Source organism: Ranitomeya variabilis, chromosome 1 (assembly GCF_051348905.1).
Source record: "Ranitomeya variabilis isolate aRanVar5 chromosome 1, aRanVar5.hap1, whole genome shotgun sequence".
Classification (NCBI taxonomy): domain Eukaryota; kingdom Metazoa; phylum Chordata; class Amphibia; order Anura; family Dendrobatidae; genus Ranitomeya; species Ranitomeya variabilis.
This window is the reverse complement of record NC_135232.1, coordinates 364,201,954-364,223,627: the sequence shown is the minus strand read 5'-3', so window position 1 is coordinate 364,223,627 and position 21,674 is coordinate 364,201,954. Positions and strand designations below refer to the sequence as shown.

General features: G+C 41.3%; 1 protein-coding gene across 1 annotated transcript in view; it reads right to left on the bottom strand.

The window, feature by feature from the left end:
• The window catches only part of SLC28A3 (solute carrier family 28 member 3), a 138,871-nt gene extending 118,534 nt beyond the window's left edge, over window positions 1–20,337 (bottom strand). Inside the window, exon 1 of the mRNA XM_077248953.1 lies at window positions 20,219–20,337. Coding sequence (XP_077105068.1) covers window positions 20,219–20,278 — 60 coding nt within the window. The 5' untranslated portion in view covers window positions 20,279–20,337. The remainder of the gene's footprint in view (window positions 1–20,218) is intronic.
• Between the last annotated feature and the right edge of the window lie 1,337 nt (window positions 20,338–21,674).

Here is a 21,674-nt window from a genome sequence, read left to right as displayed (position 1 = left end):
AAACACCTAAAAGAGAAGTGCAGATTTTTTTTCCATTTTCACTGCATTCAATGTTAAAATGAATGGTGCCATACAAAATTAAAACTTGTCCCCCAAAAAAACCAAATCCTCAAGCCTTTCCTACATCTCACCTAACTCCCCTATCTGATTTATCTATCACAATAAGAGACATCAAGTTTTTCCCTGCTGCCTTGGAGTAAAGGTACCTTCACACTGAACAACTTAACAACGATAACGATAGCGATCCGTGACGTTGCAGCGTCCTGGATAGCGATATCGTTGTGTTTGACATGCAGCAGCGATCAGGATCCTGCTGTGACATCGTTGGTCAGAGCTAGAAGGCCAGCACCTTATTTCGTCGCTGGATCACCCGCTGACATCGCTGAATCGGCGTGTGTGACACGGATTCAGCGATGTCTTCACTGGTAACCAGGGTAAACATCGGGTTACTAAGCGCAGGGCCGCGCTTAGTAACCCGATATTTACCCTGGTTACCATTGTAAATGTAAAAAAAACCAACATGTAGTAACCCGATGTTTACCCTGGTTACCCGGGGACTTCGGCATCGTTGGTCGCTGGAGAGCTGTCTGTGTGACAGCTCTCCAGCGACCACACAACGACGAAACGGCGACGCTGCAGCAATCGGCATCGTTGTCTATATCGCTGCAGCGTCTCTTAATGTGACGGTACCTTAATCTTCGACTCTGCCCTGTCCTTCAAACCACATATCCAAGCCACGTCCAGCTGAAAAATATTTCCATAATCCATTCTTTCCTCAGCCGTGAATCTACTAACATGTTAGTGCATGCCTTCATCATCTCCTGCCTCAACTACTGCAATATTCTCCTGTATAGACTCCCTGCTAACACTCTTGCTTCTCTCCAGTCCATCCTTCACTCTGCTGCCGAACTAATCCCTCTCTCTCCTTGCTACACCTCTGCCTCACCTCTCTGAAAATCCCTTCATTAGCTCCCATTTCCCCAACTTATCTAGTTTAAACTACTAATATTGATCTGCAAAGCCATCCATCATGTGTCTCCTCCACATATATCTCTGAACTAATCTCCCAAAATCTCACCACACATAATCTCTGGTCTGCCCAAGACCTTCTCTCCTCCACACTTGTACGTTCATCACCAAATCGCCTCCAAGACTTTTCCCGGGAGTAGCCCATCCTCTGGAATTCTGTGCTCCAACACATCCGGTTTTCCAACACATTCGTAGCTTTCAAAAGGAACCTGAAAACTTCAGCAAAAAAGCTTACCACCTGCAATGACCCGCTGCCACCTTATTACCACCGATGCTGCTGCAACTCCTCTTTAAACTTTGTATGTTACCTCTTCTCATGTACAGCACCATGGAATCAATGGTGCTAAAAAAATAAAAATATTAATAATAATAAAAAATAAAATGACAGCTATGTCAGCAGAAAAATAAAAAGTTATAGCTCTTGTAAGAAACAGAATTCTAAAACTAAATTGCTTGGTCGGATAGGGTTTAATGATAATAGTCATAGGCCTGTTATTACCTACTATAGTTATAATACATTTGAGCCATGGATTTTCCACTACGAACTCTAATATCTTAATGCTTATATGAAAGGTCCACCCCTAAATCATACCACTATAAATCATGGGCCAGTGCTTAATCCCTGGAGAAAAATGTGGCTACTGTTAGAAGATTGATCATGTTCCTAACCAATGACTAGTTTGTGACTTGACAGAACTTAGTATAGGGCTATGGTCATACTATCAGTATTTTGTCAGTATTTTACATCAGTATTTGTAAGCCAAAATCAGGTGAGGAACCATCATAGGAAAAATATAATAGAAACATGTCACCACTTCTGTATTTATCACCCACTCCAGGTTTTGGCTTACAAGTACTGATGTGAAATATTGACCAAATACCGATAGTGTGACCATAGCCTAAGAGGGCAGATCACAAACTGCAATACAAAACTGGAACTTAGCATTTGTATATATTGGGTTAATCTCTACCCAAGTGCAATGTTTACCATCCTAACAGTCCAGACTCCACTTCCCAGTTCATGAAGAGTAAATCCACAAGATGTAATGTCCTCTGTTAATATATCACTTAGGAAATCTTCACCAAATACAGACAAAAATCATTATACCACGAATGAAATTAATTTGCTCAAATGAAAAATACTTCTAGAGTTACAATAAGCACAATTTACAGGATACAGAGATCATAAAAATGTTTGCATGGTTATGGATCCTATTGCATTAGATTACAGCACACCTTCTCTTTCCAATATCTGTAATGCTGTAGTTTTTACATTTGTATTTAGTAAGCCATTCCACCAGTCATTTGTCAAACAAAAGTGCAGAACAGTTAAATAATGACTATAGAGCTTAGATATTTCTCACATACTAGTAATCAAACATTCACAGTTAGACAAGTCTGTAAAATAATACAAAGTAATAATAAGATAAATGAAGAAAATGGTTAAAATTCAGCGTTTCCCAAAATTGTGAAGTACCTCCGATCAACACAATCTTTATATATTTAAATGGAAAAGTGGTTACAGTTTAATCTCTGACGTATATGGAGAATTCTGCGGTTAAGAATTTGAGGACACCCAGTCATCCAATAATTGTATCTGTATCTATAATGTATATCGCAAAGATTAAGTGCACAAGTATTTTCTGCAGTGTGGCTCAGCATGCAGCTTTACCATGAAATATCACAGATTACAACTTGATTGTTAATATTATCTGCACATTTTTTACAGGTAAACAGCAGTTTTACTCATCAAACTTGTGAACCAATTAACAATCAATAGTGATGAGTGAATATACTCGTTACTCAAGATTTCTCGAGCATGCTCGGGGGTCCTCCGAGTATTTTTTATTGCTCGGAGATTTAGTTTTTATTGCCGCAGCTGAATGATTTACATCTGTTAGCCAGCATAAGTACATGTGGGGGTTGCCTGGTTGCTAGGGAATCCCCACATGTAATCAAGCTGGCTAACAGATGTAAATCATTCAGCTGCGGCAAGAAAAACGAAATTTCCGAGCACTAAAAAATACTAGGAGGACACCCGAGCATGCTCGAGAAATCTCGAGTAACGAGTATATTCGATCATTGCTAACAATCAACTTGAAAATAATGGTAAGGGCTCGTTCCCTCTCCAAGTCAGTATGATTATCGCTATAGGAAACATGTAGAATTAATTTTTTATTAAGTGCTAAAAAAATTACGAAATTAAAAATTGTGTCAACTTTTTCCAAAGAACCTGCTACATTTTCATTTTTACATTGATGGAACTGTATGAGAACTATTTTTGTGTGGTGACCTAACATTATTATTGGTACAGTTTTAAGGTAGATATGACATTTTGATTGGTTCTCATTTTTAGCAAAGACAGAGAAAATGTAATTCTGGTATTTTTTTTTCACTTTACAGTCTACCGATTGTATTCATAAATTTTATATATTGATAAATCAGATTTTTATTTTTTAATAAGAGAAAAAGGGTTGAGTTGAATTTTTATATTTAGTTTTTCAGATATTTTAAAAACTAAACTTTTTTATTTTTTTGGCTTCATAATGAACCTGCAATAATTTAATCACTTGTAGCATATAATGCAATACATCTGTGTTTGCAATACTGTACAGTTGCGGCCAAAAGTTTTGAGACTAACACAAATTTTGGCTTTCACAGTTTGCTGCTTAAAGGTTTTTTCCTTTAGTAAGAGGTTTTTCAGTTTGTCTGATATTACTCTTCATAGATATATTTTGGAGTAAAATGTAAATTGTTCTTTTATTCTATAAACTACTGACAACATGTCTCCGAAGTTCCAAGCAATAAATTTTGTATTTATTTTCAGAAAATGAGAAATGGTCAAAATAACAAAAAAATGCATTGCTTGCAGACCTCAAATAATGCAAAAAAAAGAAAACAAGTTCATAATCATTTAGAAACAACAATACTAATGTTTTAACTCAGGAAGAGTTCAGAAATCAATATTTTGTAGAATAACCATGATTTTTAATCACAGCTTTCATGCGTCTTGGCATGCTTTCCACCAGTCTTTCATACTGCTTTTGGGTGACCTTATACCACTCCTGGTACAAAAATTTAAGCAGTTCTTCTTTGTTTGATGGCTTGTGACTATCCATCTTCCTCTTGATTACATTCCAGATGTTTTCACTGGGGTTCAGGTCTGGAGATAGATTGGGCTGGCTATAACAGAGATTTGATGTTGTGGTCCTTCATCCACACCTTGATTGACCTAGCTTTATGGCATGGCGCATTATCCTGCTGAAAAAAACAGTCCTCAGAGTTGGGGAACATTGCCTGAACATTGACTCTCCTTCTTGGTCAAATAGCCCTTACACAGCCTGGAGGTGTGTTTGGGGTCATTGTCCTGTTGAAAAATAACTGATGGTCCAACTAAACACAAACCGGATGGAATAGCATGCCGCTGCAAGATGCTGTGGTAGACATGCTGGTTTAGTATGCCTTCAATTTTGAATAAATCCCCAATAGTGTCACCAGCAAAGCACCCCCACACCATCACACCTCCTCCTCCATGCTTCACAGTGGGAACCAGGCATGTAGAGTCCATCCGTTAACCTTTTCTGCGTCACACAAAGACACGGTGGTTGGAACCAAAGATCTCAAATTTGGACTCATCATACCAAATCAAAGATTTCCACTGGTCTAATGTCCATTCCTTGTGTTCTTTAGCCCAAACAAGTCTCTTCTGCTTGTTGCCTGTCCTTAGCAGTGGTTTCGTAGCAGCTATTTTACCATGAAGGCCTGCTGCATAAAGTATCCTCTTAACAGTTGTTGTAGAGATGTATCTGCTGCTAGAACTTTGCGTGGCATTGACCTGGTTTCTAATCTGAGCTGCTGTTAACTTGTGATTTCTGAGGCTGGTGACTCGGATAAACTTATCCTCAGAAGACTCTTGGTCTTCCTTTCCTGGGGCGGTCCTCATGTGAGCCAGTTTCTTTGTAGCGCTTGATAGTTTTTGCCACCGCACTTGGGGACACTTTCAACGTTTTCCCAATTTTTCAGACAGACTGACCTTCATTTCTTAAAGTAATGATGGCCACTCGTTTTTCTTTACTTAGCTGCCTTTTTCTTGCCATAATACAAATTCTAACAGTCTATTCAGTAGGACTATCAGCTGTGTATCCACCTGACTTCTGCACAACACAACTGATGGTCCCAACCCCATTTATTAGGCAAGAAATCACACTTATTAAACCTGACAGGGCACACTTGTGAAGTGAAAACCATTTCCGGTGACTACCTCTTGAAGCTTATCAAGAGAATGCCAAGAGTGTGCAAGGCAGTCATCAAAGCAAAAGGTGGCTACTTTGAAGAACCTAGAATATAAGACATATTTTCAGTTGTTTCACACTTTTTTGTTAAGTATATAATTCCACATGTCTTAATTCATAGTTTTGATGCCTTCAGTGTGAATTTACAATTTTCATAGTCATGAAAATACAGAAAAATCTTTAAATGAGAAGGTGTGTCCAAACTTTTGGTCTGTACTGTGTACATATATATGTGTATGCGTTTTGAAGAATATTTCATTTTTAAACGATGTGTAAATGACAGAGAACTGCTGTATGTAAAAGCTCATGTTAAAATTGCATTGCATGTGGATTGCATATGGATGTCATACGGATACATAGATGCGAGGAAATCGCAGAATCACATTACAAATGGATTACACACAGATGACCATACGGAGAACACTTGTGTGACTCTCGGCCGAGAGAATTGAGACGATTTTTAATACGTTAAGTATGACGCCGGCCTTAGAGGCAGGATTACACAGCTGATAACACAAGATCCATCATTCATAATAATGATGACACACCTCAACCTGTTACCCCTCCCTTCACAATGACCTTTGCAAATGCTCAGAAGATTTTTCAGTATAAAAGATAGGGTCAGACATGTTCATTGTGGCTCTTTGTAGTTGTATTCCAAAACAACAGGAAGTTAGAATATAAAAAAGCTCAAGTGGACAGATTGAAAATTGCAGAAATCTATTTTTTTGTTTTTAATACAGTTTGTGATATGGCAAAAAAAAAAAAATTAACAAAATACATTTAACCCAAATGCATGATTTAAACAATAGGTCAATTTCTAATGACAACTTCCCTTTAAACACCTTAGCGAAAGGAAAGTTGATTTGTTAATTCCTCCCTTGGCACTGAGCAGTCCGTTCATTGACCCATGAGCCAATTTCCCATACCAAAACCTAATGTGTGTTTTATCATTGAAGTGAATCAAAAATCTTTGGACTAGCAGGCCATTTTTAGGCTAACCAGTGTATTCTGGTGATCAAGCAATTTATCAACAAAATATTATGCAAGTCAATTTTTGACTTTAAGTCAACTGTCAAACTCGGCAACCTGGAACATTTAATTTTCATTCAAGGCACGTGAACATACTCAATGAGACAATGGCATCTGATGACCAAATTGTTCCACAATACAGCAGGTCTTAGTGATTGTTATTACAACTAGTTTGTTTTCTCACACAAGGAACAATACATTAATCTACATAGACTGTAATATGATCCTCCTAAACAGACCAGGAGCACAAATTAGGAAGAATGGCTGTGCATTCCACTTCTGTGTCATTTTTCATTGCAAAGAGTTTGAAAGTTAGACCAGGTCTAAAAACATGACCTGTGTTTGAAACGCGTTTGGATTTTATGATGTCCTCCCCCTATCCTTACATTCACACATGCATTTTTGCGTATGTAAATTTGAAAAATTTCTAATAAAGTTAAATCTTTTTTAATATTCCCACACTTGGAACATCTTTACTTCTTAAAACCAGAAAACTAATGACAAAGCAACAAATGATGTCAAAGGGTGAATTGATTATCCAGGTGTGTCTTTCCTATTTAGCTCAGTATATTCTGAGATGAGTGGCATAAGATGACCATGTTTGTACAATAAACTGTAATGCTAATCACTACTCACTGATTAGCAGTGAGGTGGGAGTCAAGGAGTCCGAGGTTAAAAGCCAGGAAGGTACATAATAAACAGAAGAGTGAGGCAAAAGAGAAGACAGGTCACAGTCTGGGGGTCAGAATTCCAAGAAAGTAATGGATAAGACAAAAGGGCTAGGCAAACGGATGTTCAAAGGCAAATTCAAGGTTGTGCAACAAAAACCAGAATACTAGAACCCAAAGCACAGAGTAACACACACCACTTGAGCAGAGCTTCAACCGGCAGAGACCAGAGGCAGACAGCCAGCTAAATAGAAAAAAGGTGAACCAGCTTCCAAGGTGATTTTCTCCAAAGTTTATTGGTTCATGGATAAAAACAGGATTAGGAAGGACATAGCCACATGTGAAACTACACGAGTCCTGTGCTTCCTCATACCACATGCTACTACAGGTGAGCTGTTTTTTTTCTTCTCTTTATCCAGCCACCTAAATACCCTGGGAGTCATTCCGAACTGGAACACCTGTAGGAATCCCAGCATGCGCTGGCCCTGATTGGGCTACTGGACTGTCACTCACCACACTGACAGCTCAGCACACCCAAGTCTCAGATTGGAGGGCTGAGCTGTCTATCACAATACGAACAGCTCAGCACACCCATGCCCCAGATTGGACAGCTGGGTTGCCACTCACCACACTGAGTGGAAGAATCATGGCATAAACATTGGGCCCGATTAGTCAAAGTTTTCACTCCAGAATTCTGTCATTAGAGCTTTGAAAAATCTCAAAATTTAAGGAACTCAGAATTGCGCCAACATTTTAGTGACTTTTGGTGTTCTCATACCAGTTTCTCATAGCTCCATTAAAATAGGCAGAGTTGGTATGGGGCGTGGCAAATGGATCTCAAATTTTTGATGAGCGGTGGTATTCCTTTTGCCACAAATCTTACTTCAACAGTGGCAGGAGTAAGATTTGTGGCAAGTTGAATACAGAGTTGTACGCTGCTCTTCAAACACCTATGATTCATAAAGAGGCTTATGCCTCTTCATGAATCAGGAGCATCTGGCTCCATCTTTCCTCATCAAGATTGGTGTGAACAAAACCAGTCTTGATGCACTGGGCCCATTGTTTTTGCCATATGTGTCTAAAGAAGGCCACCCATTATATCGCTTGTAGTCAAAGGTTTTGCTTGTAGGGCACATTACTGTTTTGAAAATGTATTAGAAATTGAATACCTTAACAAAATGGAAAATTAAAGGTGGACACATCAGAATACAAGATCTGTAGAAGCGCTGCGTGCGCGAAACAGCTGTCATCCTGTGGTCAACATGATCTCCTTGTCCATTTTGCATATGTCCTAATAAAGTCTTAGGCTAGTTTCACATTTGCATTTAAAAACGCAGTGTTTTTAACGCAAACGCATGTGGTGAAAAAACGCATGTAAACGCGTGCAAACGCTGCGTTTTTTAGACGCATGCGTTTTTGCATGCAGAAAAAAAACGCGGCGTTTTGCCGCATTTACATGCCTTTTTTCCTGCGTTTGCGTTTTTGAAACGCATGCTGAGAAGTGTGTGACAGCTGCCAATCATCAAAATCAACACGAAAACCCACTATAAATAGAAATAGCTAGGGTTAGGGTTAGGGTTAGGGGTAGGGTTAGGGTTAGGATCCCTAGGGTTAGGGTTAGGGTTAGGGGTAGGGTTAGGGGTAGGGGTAGGTTTAGGGTTAGGATCCCTAGGGTTAGGGGTAGGGGTAGGGTTAGGGTTTGGATACCTAGGGTTAGGGGTAGGGTTAGGGTTTGGATCCCTTTATCACCTTGATGGTGGGGGGTGGCTTATAAGTGTGTATTCTTGTTTTTTTCTATAAAAACGCATGCGTTTTTAACACAAACGCATGTGCTTAAAAACGCATGCGTTTACATAGACAGCAATATGTTTTTTTGCCGCAAAAAAAGCATGCGTTTTTTTGCGGCAAAAAAACGCCTCTAGAAATTACTACATGTTGCATTTCTGCAACCAAACGCAAGCATGGAAAAAACGCATGCGTTGTCAAACGCGGCAAAACGCATGCAAAAAAACCGCATGCGTTTTTAATGTTAAACATAGGAAAAAAACGCATGCGTTTTTTTGCGGAAAAACGCTGCGGCAAAAAACGCAAATGTGAAACCAGCCTTTTCTGTTTTATCGGGCTTGGTGAGTGCAAACCATTTTTTTCTTTTTCTCTGGACATCAGAATACAAGGTAAAGCTACATATCTGTGGTACCACAGAGTCTGTATGAAAAACTTGAGTTGGCCATACTATGGTACAATTAGTTTAAAACCAAAAGGAACATTCATAGGGTGGAATTTAACAGCAAGCAAACATTTCATCCGAAATATAACACATCATCATGAGAAATTAGTTTTTATGTCTGATACACTAAAGTTCATTCTGTAAAAGATCTTTTGTCCTTCTTAATGATTAGTAGATCTATTCAATGAAATTTTACCTTGAGTCGAATTTCATTAATTTCACAGGTCTTAGTAAATTCAAACAATTTACAATTCGATTTGTGAGGATTGCAAAAAAAAAATATATGAGGGGTGCCATTTTAATCACTGCTGAAGATAGCATCAGCCAGAGAGTGGGCTCATGATACCACCATAAGGGCTGTCCCACACGTCCAGATAATTCCGGTACCGGAATAAATCGGTACCGGAGTTATCCGTGTCCGTGTGCCTGGGAACTCACGGAGGCCATACGTGCGGCACACGTGTGCCGCCCGTATGGCGAGTGGGTACCACACGGAGCGTGTGGTACCCACTCTGCATGGTGCTGAAGCTGCGATTCATATCCTCTCTGCAGTAGCGTTTGCTGCAGAGAAAATATGAAGAATAGTGTTAAAAATAAAGATTTAGGTGTCCGCCGCCCCCCCACCCCCTGTGAGCCCCCCCGCTGGTCAGAAAATACTTACCCGGGTCCCTCGCTGCTTCCTGGTCTGGCCGCGGCTTCTCCTGCATGCGGTCACGTGGGCCCGATCATTTACAGTCATGAATATGTGGCTCCACCTCCCATAGGGGCGGAGCCGACTATTCATGATTGTAAATGATCGGCCCCACGTGACCGCATACAGTAGGAGGCGCGGCCAGACCAGGAAGGAGCGAGTAAGTATTTTCTGACCAGCGGGGGGGCGCACAGGGGGTGGGGGGGCGTCGGACACATGGATCTTTATTTTTAACACTATTCTTCATATTTTCTCTATAGCAAACGCTGCTACAGGGAAGATATGAATACCGGCTTCAGCACCATGTGGGGGGGACAGCGCTTACTGTAGCGCTGTCTCCTGCACGCACACGGACCCCAGACGGAGAACGTCCGTGTGAGGTCCGTGTTTTACGCGGACCCATTGACTCTATTGGGTCCGTGTAAAACGTGCGCTCCCACGAACACTGACATGTCTCCGTGTTTGGCACACGGAGACACGGTCCGCAAAAAATCAATGACATCTGCACAGATGCATTGATTTTTATGGGTCTACGTGTGTCAGTGTCTCCGGTACGTGAGGAAACTTGTTGTGAATTTGCTTTTTGCTCCCTCTAGTGGTTACTAGTTTTTTGACTCTGGTTTTTCTGTCATTCCTTTTATCCGCACCTGGGTCGTTAGTTAGGGGTGTTGCTATATAAGCTCCCTGGACCTTCAGTTCTATGCCTGGCAACGTAGTTATCAGAGCTAGTCTGCTGTGCTCTTGTCTACTGATCCTGGTTCCAGTTATATCAGCTAAGTCTGCCTTTTGCTTTTTGCTATTTGTTTTGGTTTTGCATTTTTGTCCAGCTTGTTCCTAATCTATATCCTGACCTTTGCTGGAAGCTCTAGGGGGCTGGTGTTCTCCCCCCGGACCGTTAGACGGTTCGGGGGTTCTTGAATTTCCAGTGTGGATTTTGATAGGGTTTTTGTTGACCATATAAGTTACCTTTCTTTATTCTGCTATCAGTAAGCGGGCCTCTCTGTGCTAAACCTGGTTCATTTCTGTGTTTGTCATTTCCTCTTACCTCACCGTCATTATTTGTGGGGGGCTTCTATCCAGCTTTGGGGTCCCCTTCTTTGGAGGCAAGAAAGGTCTTTGTTTTCCTCTACTAGGGGTAGCTAGATTCTCCGGCTGGCGCGTGTCATCTAGAATCAACGTAGGAATGATCCCCGGCTACTTCTAGTGTTGGCGTTAGTAGTTATATGGTCAACCCAGTTACCACTGCCCTATGAGCTGGATTTTTGTATTCTGCAGACTTCCACGTTCCTCTGAGACCCTCGCCATTGGGGTCATAACAGTTTGCCAGGCCCGTATTAAATGTTTAATGCATTGCAGAAGAGGGATTATAAGAAAGAAGATTCTGAGTTTTTTTTTTTTTCTTCTTCCCCTTTACCTCAGAGTGGCTATGCTTGCTGCAGACATGAATGTCCAGACCTTGATTACAAGTGTGGACCAGCTGGCTACTCGTGTGCAGGGCATACAAGACTATGTTATCAGAAATCCTAGGTCAGAACCTAAAATACCGATTCCTGAACTGTTTTCCGGAGACAGGTTTAAGTTTAGGAATTTCGTGAATAATTGTAAATTGTTTTTGTCCCTGAGACCCTGTTCATCTGGAGATTCTGCTCAGCAAGTAAAAATTGTTATTTCGTTCTTACGGGGCGACCCTCAGGATTGGGCTTTTTCGCTGGCGCCAGGAGATCCGGCATTGGCTGATCTTGATGCGTTTTTTCTGGCGCTCGGTTTACTTTATGAGGAACCCAATCTTGAGATTCAGGCAGAAAAGGCCTTGCTGGCTATGTCTCAGGGGCAGGACGAGGCTGAAGTGTATTGCCAAAAATTTCGGAAATGGTCCGTGCTGACACATTGGAACGAGTGTGCACTGGCCGCTAATTTTAGAAATGGCCTTTCTGAAGCCATTAAGAATGTTATGGTGGGTTTTCCCATTCCCACAGGTCTGAATGATACTATGGCACTGGCTATTCAAATTGACCGGCGGTTGCGGGAGCGCAAAACCGCAAATTCCCTCATGGTGTTGTCTGAACAGACACCTAATTCGGTGCAATGTGATAGAAAAACCGCAAATTCCCTCATGGTGTTGTCTGAACAGACACCTGATTTAATGCAATGTGATAGAATCCTGACTAGAAATGAGCGGAAAATTCATAGACGCCGGAATGGCTTGTGCTACTACTGTGGTGATTCTACACATGTTATCTCAGCATGTTCTAAACGTATAGCTAAGGTTGTTAGTCCTGTCACCGTTGGTAATTTGCAACCTAAATTTATTCTGTCTGTAACTTTGATTTGCTCACTGTCATCTTATCCTGTCATGGCGTTTGTAGATTCAGGTGCTGCCCTGAGTCTCATGGATCTCTCATTTGCTAAGCGCTGTGGTTTTACTCTTGAACCATTAGAAAATCCTATTCCTCTTAGGGGTATTGATGCTACACCATTGGCAGCAAATAAACCGCAGTATTGGACACAGGTTACCATGTGCATGACTCCTGAACACCGCGAGGTGATACGTTTCCTGGTTTTACATAAGATGCATGATTTGGTTGTTTTAGGGCTGCCATGGTTACAGACCCATAATCCAGTCCTGGACTGGAAGGCTATGTCAGTCTCAAGTTGGGGCTGTCATGGTATTCATGGGGATTCCCTGCCTGTGTCTATTGCTTCTTCTACGCCTTCGGAAGTTCCGGAGTATTTGTCTGATTATCAGGATGTCTTCAGTGAGTCTGAGTCCAGTGCACTGCCTCCTCATAGGGACTGTGACTGTGCTATAGATTTGATCCCAGGCAGTAAATTTCCTAAGGGAAGACTGTTTAATCTGTCGGTACCTGAACATACCGCTATGCGTTCATATATCAAGGAGTCTCTGGAGAAAGGACATATTCGTCCGTCTTCTTCCCCTCTTGGTGCGGGATTCTTTTTTGTGGCAAAAAAGGACGGATCTTTGAGACCTTGTATTGATTATCGGCTTTTAAATAAGATCACTGTCAAATTTCAGTATCCTTTACCGCTGTTGTCTGACTTGTTTGCCCGGATTAAGGGTGCCAAGTGGTTCACCAAGATAGACCTTCGTGGTGCGTACAACCTTGTGCGCATTAAGCAAGGTGATGAATGGAAAACCGCATTCAATACGCCCGAGGGTCATTTTGAGTACTTGGTGATGCCTTTTGGGCTCTCCAATGCGCCTTCAGTTTTTCAGTCCTTTCATGCCGCTCATCCTGATCGCCCTGGTGGTCGTGGTGAGGGTTCGGTGACCCCTCACTAAGGGGGGGGTACTGTTGTGAATTTGCTTTTTGCTCCCTCTAGTGGTTACTAGTTTTTTGACTCTGGTTTTTCTGTCATTCCTTTTATCCGCACCTGGGTCGTTAGTTAGGGGTGTTGCTATATAAGCTCCCTGGACCTTCAGTTCTATGCCTGGCAACGTAGTTATCAGAGCTAGTCTGCTGTGCTCTTGTCTACTGATCCTGGTTCCAGTTATATCAGCTAAGTCTGCCTTTTGCTTTTTGCTATTTGTTTTGGTTTTGCATTTTTGTCCAGCTTGTTCCTAATCTATATCCTGACCTTTGCTGGAAGCTCTAGGGGGCTGGTGTTCTCCCCCCGGACCGTTAGACGGTTCGGGGGTTCTTGAATTTCCAGTGTGGATTTTGATAGGGTTTTTGTTGACCATATAAGTTACCTTTCTTTATTCTGCTATCAGTAAGCGGGCCTCTCTGTGCTAAACCTGGTTCATTTCTGTGTTTGTCATTTCCTCTTACCTCACCGTCATTATTTGTGGGGGGCTTCTATCCAGCTTTGGGGTCCCCTTCTCTGGAGGCAAGAAAGGTCTTTGTTTTCCTCTACTAGGGGTAGCTAGATTCTCCGGCTGGCGCGTGTCATCTAGAATCAACGTAGGAATGATCCCCGGCTACTTCTAGTGTTGGCGTTAGGAGTAGTTATATGGTCAACCCAGTTACCACTGCCCTATGAGCTGGATTTTTGTATTCTGCAGACTTCCACGTTCCTCTGAGACCCTCGCCATTGGGGTCATAACAGAAACTGTCACCTCACGTACCGGAGCCACTGACGTGTGAAACCGGCCTAATGCTGTGTAGCTGTAACATTACATGGTCTTGTGCAGACAATCAGCAGGGACTATCACAAGAACTATAAGGCCATGTGCACACGTTCAGTATTTTTCGCGTTTTTTTCCCGTTTTTTCGCTATAAAAACGTGATAAAAACGCAAAAAAAACCGCTGACATATGCCTCCCATTATTTTCAGTGTATTCCGCATTTTTTGTGCACATGCTGCATTTTTTTCCGCGAAAAAATCGCATTGCGGAAAAAAAAGCAACATGTTCATTAAATTTGCGGAATTGCGGGTGTTCCGCACACCTAGGAATGCATTGATCTGCTTACTTTCCGCATGTGGCTGTGCACACTATGCGGGAAGTAAGCAGATCATGTGCGGTTGGTATCCAGGGTGGAGGAGAGGAGACTCTCCTCCACGGACTGGGCACCATATAATTGGTCAAAAAAAAAGAATTAAAATAAAAAATAGTCATATGCTCACACTCTGATGGCCCCGGAGTGTTCCCGCCTCTCAGCGGTGCATGCTCTCTCTTCCATTCCTATAGATGGAGTGGTTCAGGACCTGCGATGACGTCGCTGTCTTGTGATTGGTTGCATGACCGCTCATGTGACCGCTCACGTGACCGTGACGTCATCGAAGGTCCTGAACCACACCATCTATAGGAACGGACGCCGCTGAGGAAGTCGGCTGTCTGCAGAGGGTGAGTATAACCATTTTTTTAATTTTTTTAATTATTTTTAACATGATATCTTTTTACTATTGATGCTGCATAAGCAGCATCTATAGTAAAAAGTTCGTCACACTATGTCAGTCAGTTTTCCAAGCGATGCTACAGATCGCTTGGAAAACTTTAGCATTCTGCAAGCTAATTATGCTTGCAAAATGCTAAAAAAACGCGAAAAAAACGGGAAAAAAGCGCAAAAAAAAAATGCGGATTTCTTGCAGAAAATTTCTGGTTTTCTTCAGGAAATTTCTGCAAGAAATCCTGACGTGTGCACATTCCCTAAAAGATGTAGGCAGGGAAATCAGCGGCCATTTTAAGATTTTTCAGTCTAGAGATAGGAGGTTAGAGTGTAAAGCTCATCATAATAGGGAATATAAAGGCCTAATTCTGAGTGTGGTCTACTACTGTAGCACTGAAAAATACTGAAAATAGGAGTGGTAGTCTCAGTCTGTGAATAATAATCCAAGTGATAGGAAGGTTCTGGACTTGCAGTTAGTGTATTGTGATTGATATGTGAAATACTCTAGTGCAACACCTAAATAACACTTTTTTATGTCATGATGACACTGCAAACAAGGAGGGCATATTTTTTTATAAATCTTTTCCAAAAGAACACAAGGAAAAGGTTTTTTCTTTCTGAATCCGTTAGAAATAGACGGCAACGGATGCTGCATTAACGGATCCGTTGCCCATTGACTCCAATGTTAAAAAAACAGATGCGGCAGAGATCATTAATGAACAACGGATTAAAAAGTTGTCAGCCCAACTGTTTTTCCTATTTGATTTCTGCTGGATCTGTTCTAACGGATAATTACTGGACTTGTGAACATAGACTATGGCTACTTTCACACTTCCGTCTTTTTGTGTCTGTTGTAGTGCAGCAAAATGACGGATCAACGGACGTCATGAAAATATTGAAAAATGTGTGTAACGCATCCAGTGTAATGATGGATGCATCGTCCACAAATACTGGGAAAATAAATGTCTGGGGACGAGAGAGAGAGAAAGACAGGGAGAGAGAGGGAGAGAGAGAGAGGGAGGGAGAGAGGGAGAGAGAGAGGGAGAGAGAGAGACCTTTTTCTCGGACTTGAAAATCCTTCCGGGCATGCTCAGAGGGGAAAAACTGGATCCGTCCCTGGATTCCAGTGTGTGACGGTCAGCGACGGATCCTGCGTCCATAGGCTTCCATTCTAGTGAACGACGTATGACGCAGGATCCGTCGCTACACGTTTTCCCGCTGCAGACAAAAAGCGTTACATTGAATGTTTTTTCCAGATGACGGTCCGCCAAAACATGACGGATCCATCGTATGACGGATGCGACGTGTGGCCACCCGTCGTGATCCGTCGCTAATACAAGTCTATGGGAAAATGCATGCTCAAAAATCTACGGATTGTGACTGGAGCTGAAAGACGGAAGTGTGAAAGTAGCCTAAGCCATGAACCTTTCCCAATAAGCCACATTCCTTTTCAGCAAAACCATGCCCACTAATCACACAAGTTGTATAAAAGTGTCTAAAACACATGATAAAAATATAACAAGTCACAAAAGACAGATTTTTGGTGCAAATGACACCGGAAATCTGGTGCATTTAGCTTGATAAATATGCTTCAGTGTATACTCCCCTCTTATCTCTTCTTCCAACAATCGCATCCAAGATTTCTCCAGTGCTTCCCCCATACTCTGGAACTCTCTACCCCAACAATTCAGACTCTCACCTACTGTGGAAACCTTCAAAAAGAACCTGAAGACCTACCTATTCCGACAAGCCTACAACCTGCAGTAACCACCAATCGACCAAACTGCTGCATGACCAGCTCTACCCTCACCTACTGTATCCTCACCCATCCCTTGTAGATTGTGAGCCTTCGCGGGCAGGGTCCTCTCTCCTCCTGTACCAGTCGTGACTTGCATTGATTAAGATTATTGTACTTGTTTTTATTATGTATACCCCTCCTCACATGTAAAGCGCCATGGAATAAATGGCGCTATAATAATAAATAATAATAATAATTTTAAATTATAAAGTAGAAATTCCTTGCCCTTAGCTTTGGTATATTAATGGGAAATATAAAAAAAATAAATGTGGGAACAGCAAAGATACCAAAAAAAGTCCATCTACCAGATAAGCATTGCCTCTCCCTTGAAACCTTTTATCTGAATTCATTGTATGTTTGAAGGCTTTTATGGCTTTGGTCAATATAAGCCTGTAAATTGTACTCCCCTCATGCAGAACATGTAAATAGAATTTAGAGATCTATTTAATCTCAGTATTAAGGCAAAACATCACTGAAACCACTGCAATGACTGTTGCTATTCCACTATGACAAGAATAGGGTATCAGCAGGTACAGAGATGGGGGAGCCCTCATCTTATGAATATAGCATACTCCTTGCTAGACACACACTGCAAGATTTAAAGGGAACCTGTCACCAGAAATAACGCTGTTAACCTACAGACTTGCGGTTAATCAGCAGGTTAACAGCATTATGATGCTGCTCTGCACCTGCCAGCATTCGGTATTCAGTCATGGATGTGGAGGCAGCACCAGTTGAGTGACCGCTCTGAGAATACAGAGGGGCCACAGTAACCACATTCCCGGTGCGGACTGACAATGGCTCTAGATTGGGGCCGGCTGTCAGCCAGTGCCGGGGGTGCAGCTACAGCGGCCACTCTGCATTCTCAGAGCAGTAACTAAATCTCAGCCACCTCCACCCCTATGGCTAAATACCGTATGCTGGCGCGGATCATTTTCTCCCCACTTCATTCAGCTGCATGCAGGTGCCAGAAAACATCATAATGCTGTTATTACTGGTGAAAGGTTCCTTTAAGATCTCACAAATTACTGAACATTAAAGGGGAACTAAACTTTCTTTTTTTTTTAAATTGAAAGTTACCTGGATCATATTTGCCACTTTTATCAACAGGAAATAAGTGAAATATCCTAGTGAAATAAATTATAAACTTTCATAACTTTCCATGCTCGATAAAATAATGGAAAAAAGAGAAAGTTTACTTACTCTTAAACAGGGGTGTAATGATCACGATTCCACAGGTCGCAACCTTGACCATGACCATGTAGGTGGGGGACTGCCGACATCAACGCAAACTTCAACTGGATGTGCATCCTTGGATGCACATGAAGCTAAAATGTTAGTGCTTCTGCAATACATGCTGCTGGACAATCAGAGGCCAGTAGCAGACGTTGGCACGCACATGACTGGGAGCACATGGCAGTGATGTAATGCTCCCTTAGTTTTGTGCGCTGAAGTCAGCTTCGCTAGTAGATTCCGTGCAATGGTGGAGAGGGGGAAGGTAAGTAGAATCATCTTTTTTTTTTTCTAGGCATTAAAGAATAGTGGCAGAATGGAGGACATATAAACCAGAATGGGGGATATATATATATATACCAAAATGGGAAACATACAAACCAGGATGGGGAATATATATACCAGGATGGGGGGTCATATATACCAGGATGGGGCATGGGATAAGAGACATATATACCAGGATGCAGCCCAGGATAAGGAATATACCAGGATGGGGCCCAGGAAAAGGTATGCATATACCAGGATGAGGGATATGCATGCCAGGATGGAGCTAGGAAGGGGAATATATATATATATATATATATATATATATATATATATATATATATATATATATATATATATATATATATATATATATATATATATATCATGGAGGACCTATATATAAACCAGGATGGGGCCAGGATGTTTCCAGTTTAGTACAACATTTATGCAAACCTGGGAGCATGATAATGTTTAGTTTGTACACAGGTATACAAACACCAAAATCATGAGAGTATTATAAACTGTATAGTATATATAAATAGTAAGCTATATTACTAAGAATGTGTATTATAATTTGGGAGTTATTTTTTAGTATAATGGCATGATTTGATGATAAAAGGACATTTAAACCCCAAATTCACAATGGTCAACTGTCAGCCAAGCGATTGGCCTACAGCTAATTTTCCTAAGTCTACCATACACAGGATTGCTTGGTCAAATCCTTCTGCATTTTTTATGAGATAACCGCTGCGAGAGATCTTATTACCCGCACTACAAAACCATCATCCATTGGACATGCTGGTTCCTTCTCTTCCCGAATATCATCAGTTGGTGGAGAATCCGAAAGACACCACACACATTAGACTGTTGGCCTGTCCCGCTGATAAAGTGTACGGAAGTCTTTACAGAAGGAATGTCAAACTCAAATACACAGAGAGCCAAAATTAAAAGCTTGGACAAAGTCGCGGCCAACCTTGATATTTATAAAAAAAAAAAGTCTACAATGGAGAAAGTGTTTCTTATCATAAAATATAATGATTAACTTTTTCATATGGAAACAAACTTAAAGGGGCTGTCCCACAAACAAAGTACATTTTAATTCATAGATCTCAAAATAAAATATTGGGGTAATATGGTATGTTGTATAAGAGCAATAGAAAGCACATGGTCCATTGGCCTAATTTAAATATGTAATCACAAAGGATAAAAAACCTTGAACAATATAGATTCTGATGCAAACAAAAGTGCCCCCCAAACACAGTATGATACTCCCACAATTAATTCCTCCACAGTACCATTCACACGCACGATATGATGACTGTACCCCCCTCCCTCAATCCCCCAGACAAAGAATGGTGACCCCCACAGTATGATTCTACAACTGTAATCCCATACAGCCCTGCATATAGAATAATGGTCACAAAAAGTGGTCCATACAGTAAACTGGGCCACACATAGTCCTCCATACAGTATAACAGGGCCTCGCATTGCTTTCCATACAGTATAATGGCCTCTCATCCCCACCAGCTTATAGATTTCACTTAGTGATGCACAGACGGGCCAGAACGCATTACATTTATTAAGAAGTGTGCACCTTAAATTATTTTGCTGCATTCACTCCAGTAAGTTATTTGTTAAAAAAAACCGACAGTCTTGATGAATTACATGGGTTTGAAAACAAGAACTGTCCCCCTTTACGGCACTTTTTTTTTTTTTGAACTGTAAAAACTTATGTTATTCCAGATAAAACAAACTCATTCCCTTCCCTTTCCACAAGCTGGAGGATAAAACGTACAATACACACCTCTTTTTCAGACAGCGCCTTTCTTACTTAGCAATGCTATTTGGCAAAAAGTATTTAAATGAACAAGTCATAACATGGAGTGTTTGGCAATTTGCACTGATCTATTGTTTTGCTATATTTGTTATTATGCTGTTGACTGCACCTGTTTTGTGCTTGCTTAGTACACTTGTCTATACTCATTATAATGCAGTCTCAATATACACATTCAAATGGTGCAAAGTAACAGTAATAGTAGTTTATAAACGCTACATATGCTGATATTTCATCAGGAATGGGTGCTAAATGCAAATTGATTTCCTTAATATGAAATATATCCAAGTGACCTACCTGAAAAGCAGTGTTAGTGAAACCAAGAGTGTCATCTCTGTTTTTTTCACTGAGCTCCATGTCAAAACAGCAAGAATTTGTAAATGTTCCAACCGCACAAGTGATTCTTGAATACACAAGAGCAGAGGTTTACCTGCCTGCAGTCACTCCCAGCCTGTATTTGGCTTCCTTGCTCCACCCTTGAAGAAATGTAAGTGTTCGTTCTTTCAGAGATTGCTAAAGACTGTTAATTGCTCATTTCCATATAAAGATGGGAACTGGTGCAAGTTTATGTGTCAGTGTCTTACCCAAAGCTGACAATCGTCTCATTCTTGCAAAATGTTCTCGCATCACACGTAGCAAAAGTTAGTTCACTTTGTGACTTACGCAGAAGCATACACGGAAATGTAAATTAAAGATTTGAAAGACTTGTGTAATCCATGTAGAAAGGTAATACAGGACACATATACAGTGTGTATGTGTGGATGTCGCTATCTATCTATCTATCTGATAAAAAAATGGAGACAGCACACCAGTTAAAGGTGAAAAAAGGTGCTATTTAATAGCCCAAAGTGGCCACCAAACTTCTATGTAGAAGATATCTATCTATCTATCTATCTATCTATCTATCTATCTATCTATCTACGCATACAATATAAAGTTAGTTGTACAAATGAAACAGACAACAGGTAGAAATGATAGGCAATTAGCAAGACAAAACCTATAAAGGAGTGGTTCTGCAGGTGGTGACCACAGACCATTTCTCTGTTCTCATCCATTTCAGCTGTTGTTTTTGTCACTTTTTGCATTCTGTCATTGCACTTTAGAAGTACAGCAGCATGAGGTGGTGTCTACTGTACAACCCACAGAAGTTGCTAAGGTAGTGTAGCTCATTCAGGATGGCACATTAGTGCGAGCTGTGGCAAGAAAGGTAGCTGTGTCTGTCAGCACAGTGTCCAAAGCATGGATCAGATACCAGGAGACAGGCCAATACACCAGGAGAGGTGGAGGGGTTATAGGATGGCAACAACCCATCAGCAGAATCCCTGCATCCTCTTTTGTGCAAGGAGGAACAGGAGGAGCTGTGACAGAGCCCTGCAAAATGACCTCCAGAGGCCACTAACATTCATGTTTCTGCTTAAACTGTCAGAATCAGACTCCATGAGAGTGGTATGAGGGCCCGACGTCCACAAGTGGGTGTTATGCTTACAGCCCAACACCATGCAGGGCGATAGGCATTTGCAAAAGAACATCAAGACTTGCAGATTCGACATTGGGGTTCTGCGCTCTTCACGGATGAGAGCAGGTTTACACTGAGTACATGTGACAGATGTGATATAGTCTAGAGACACTGTGGAGAATGTTCTGCTGCCTGCAACATCCTCCCAGCATGACCGGTTTGGCAGTGGGAAAGTAATGGTGTGAGGAGATATTTCTTTAAAGGGCTGCACAGCCCTCCATCTGCTAGCCAGAGGTA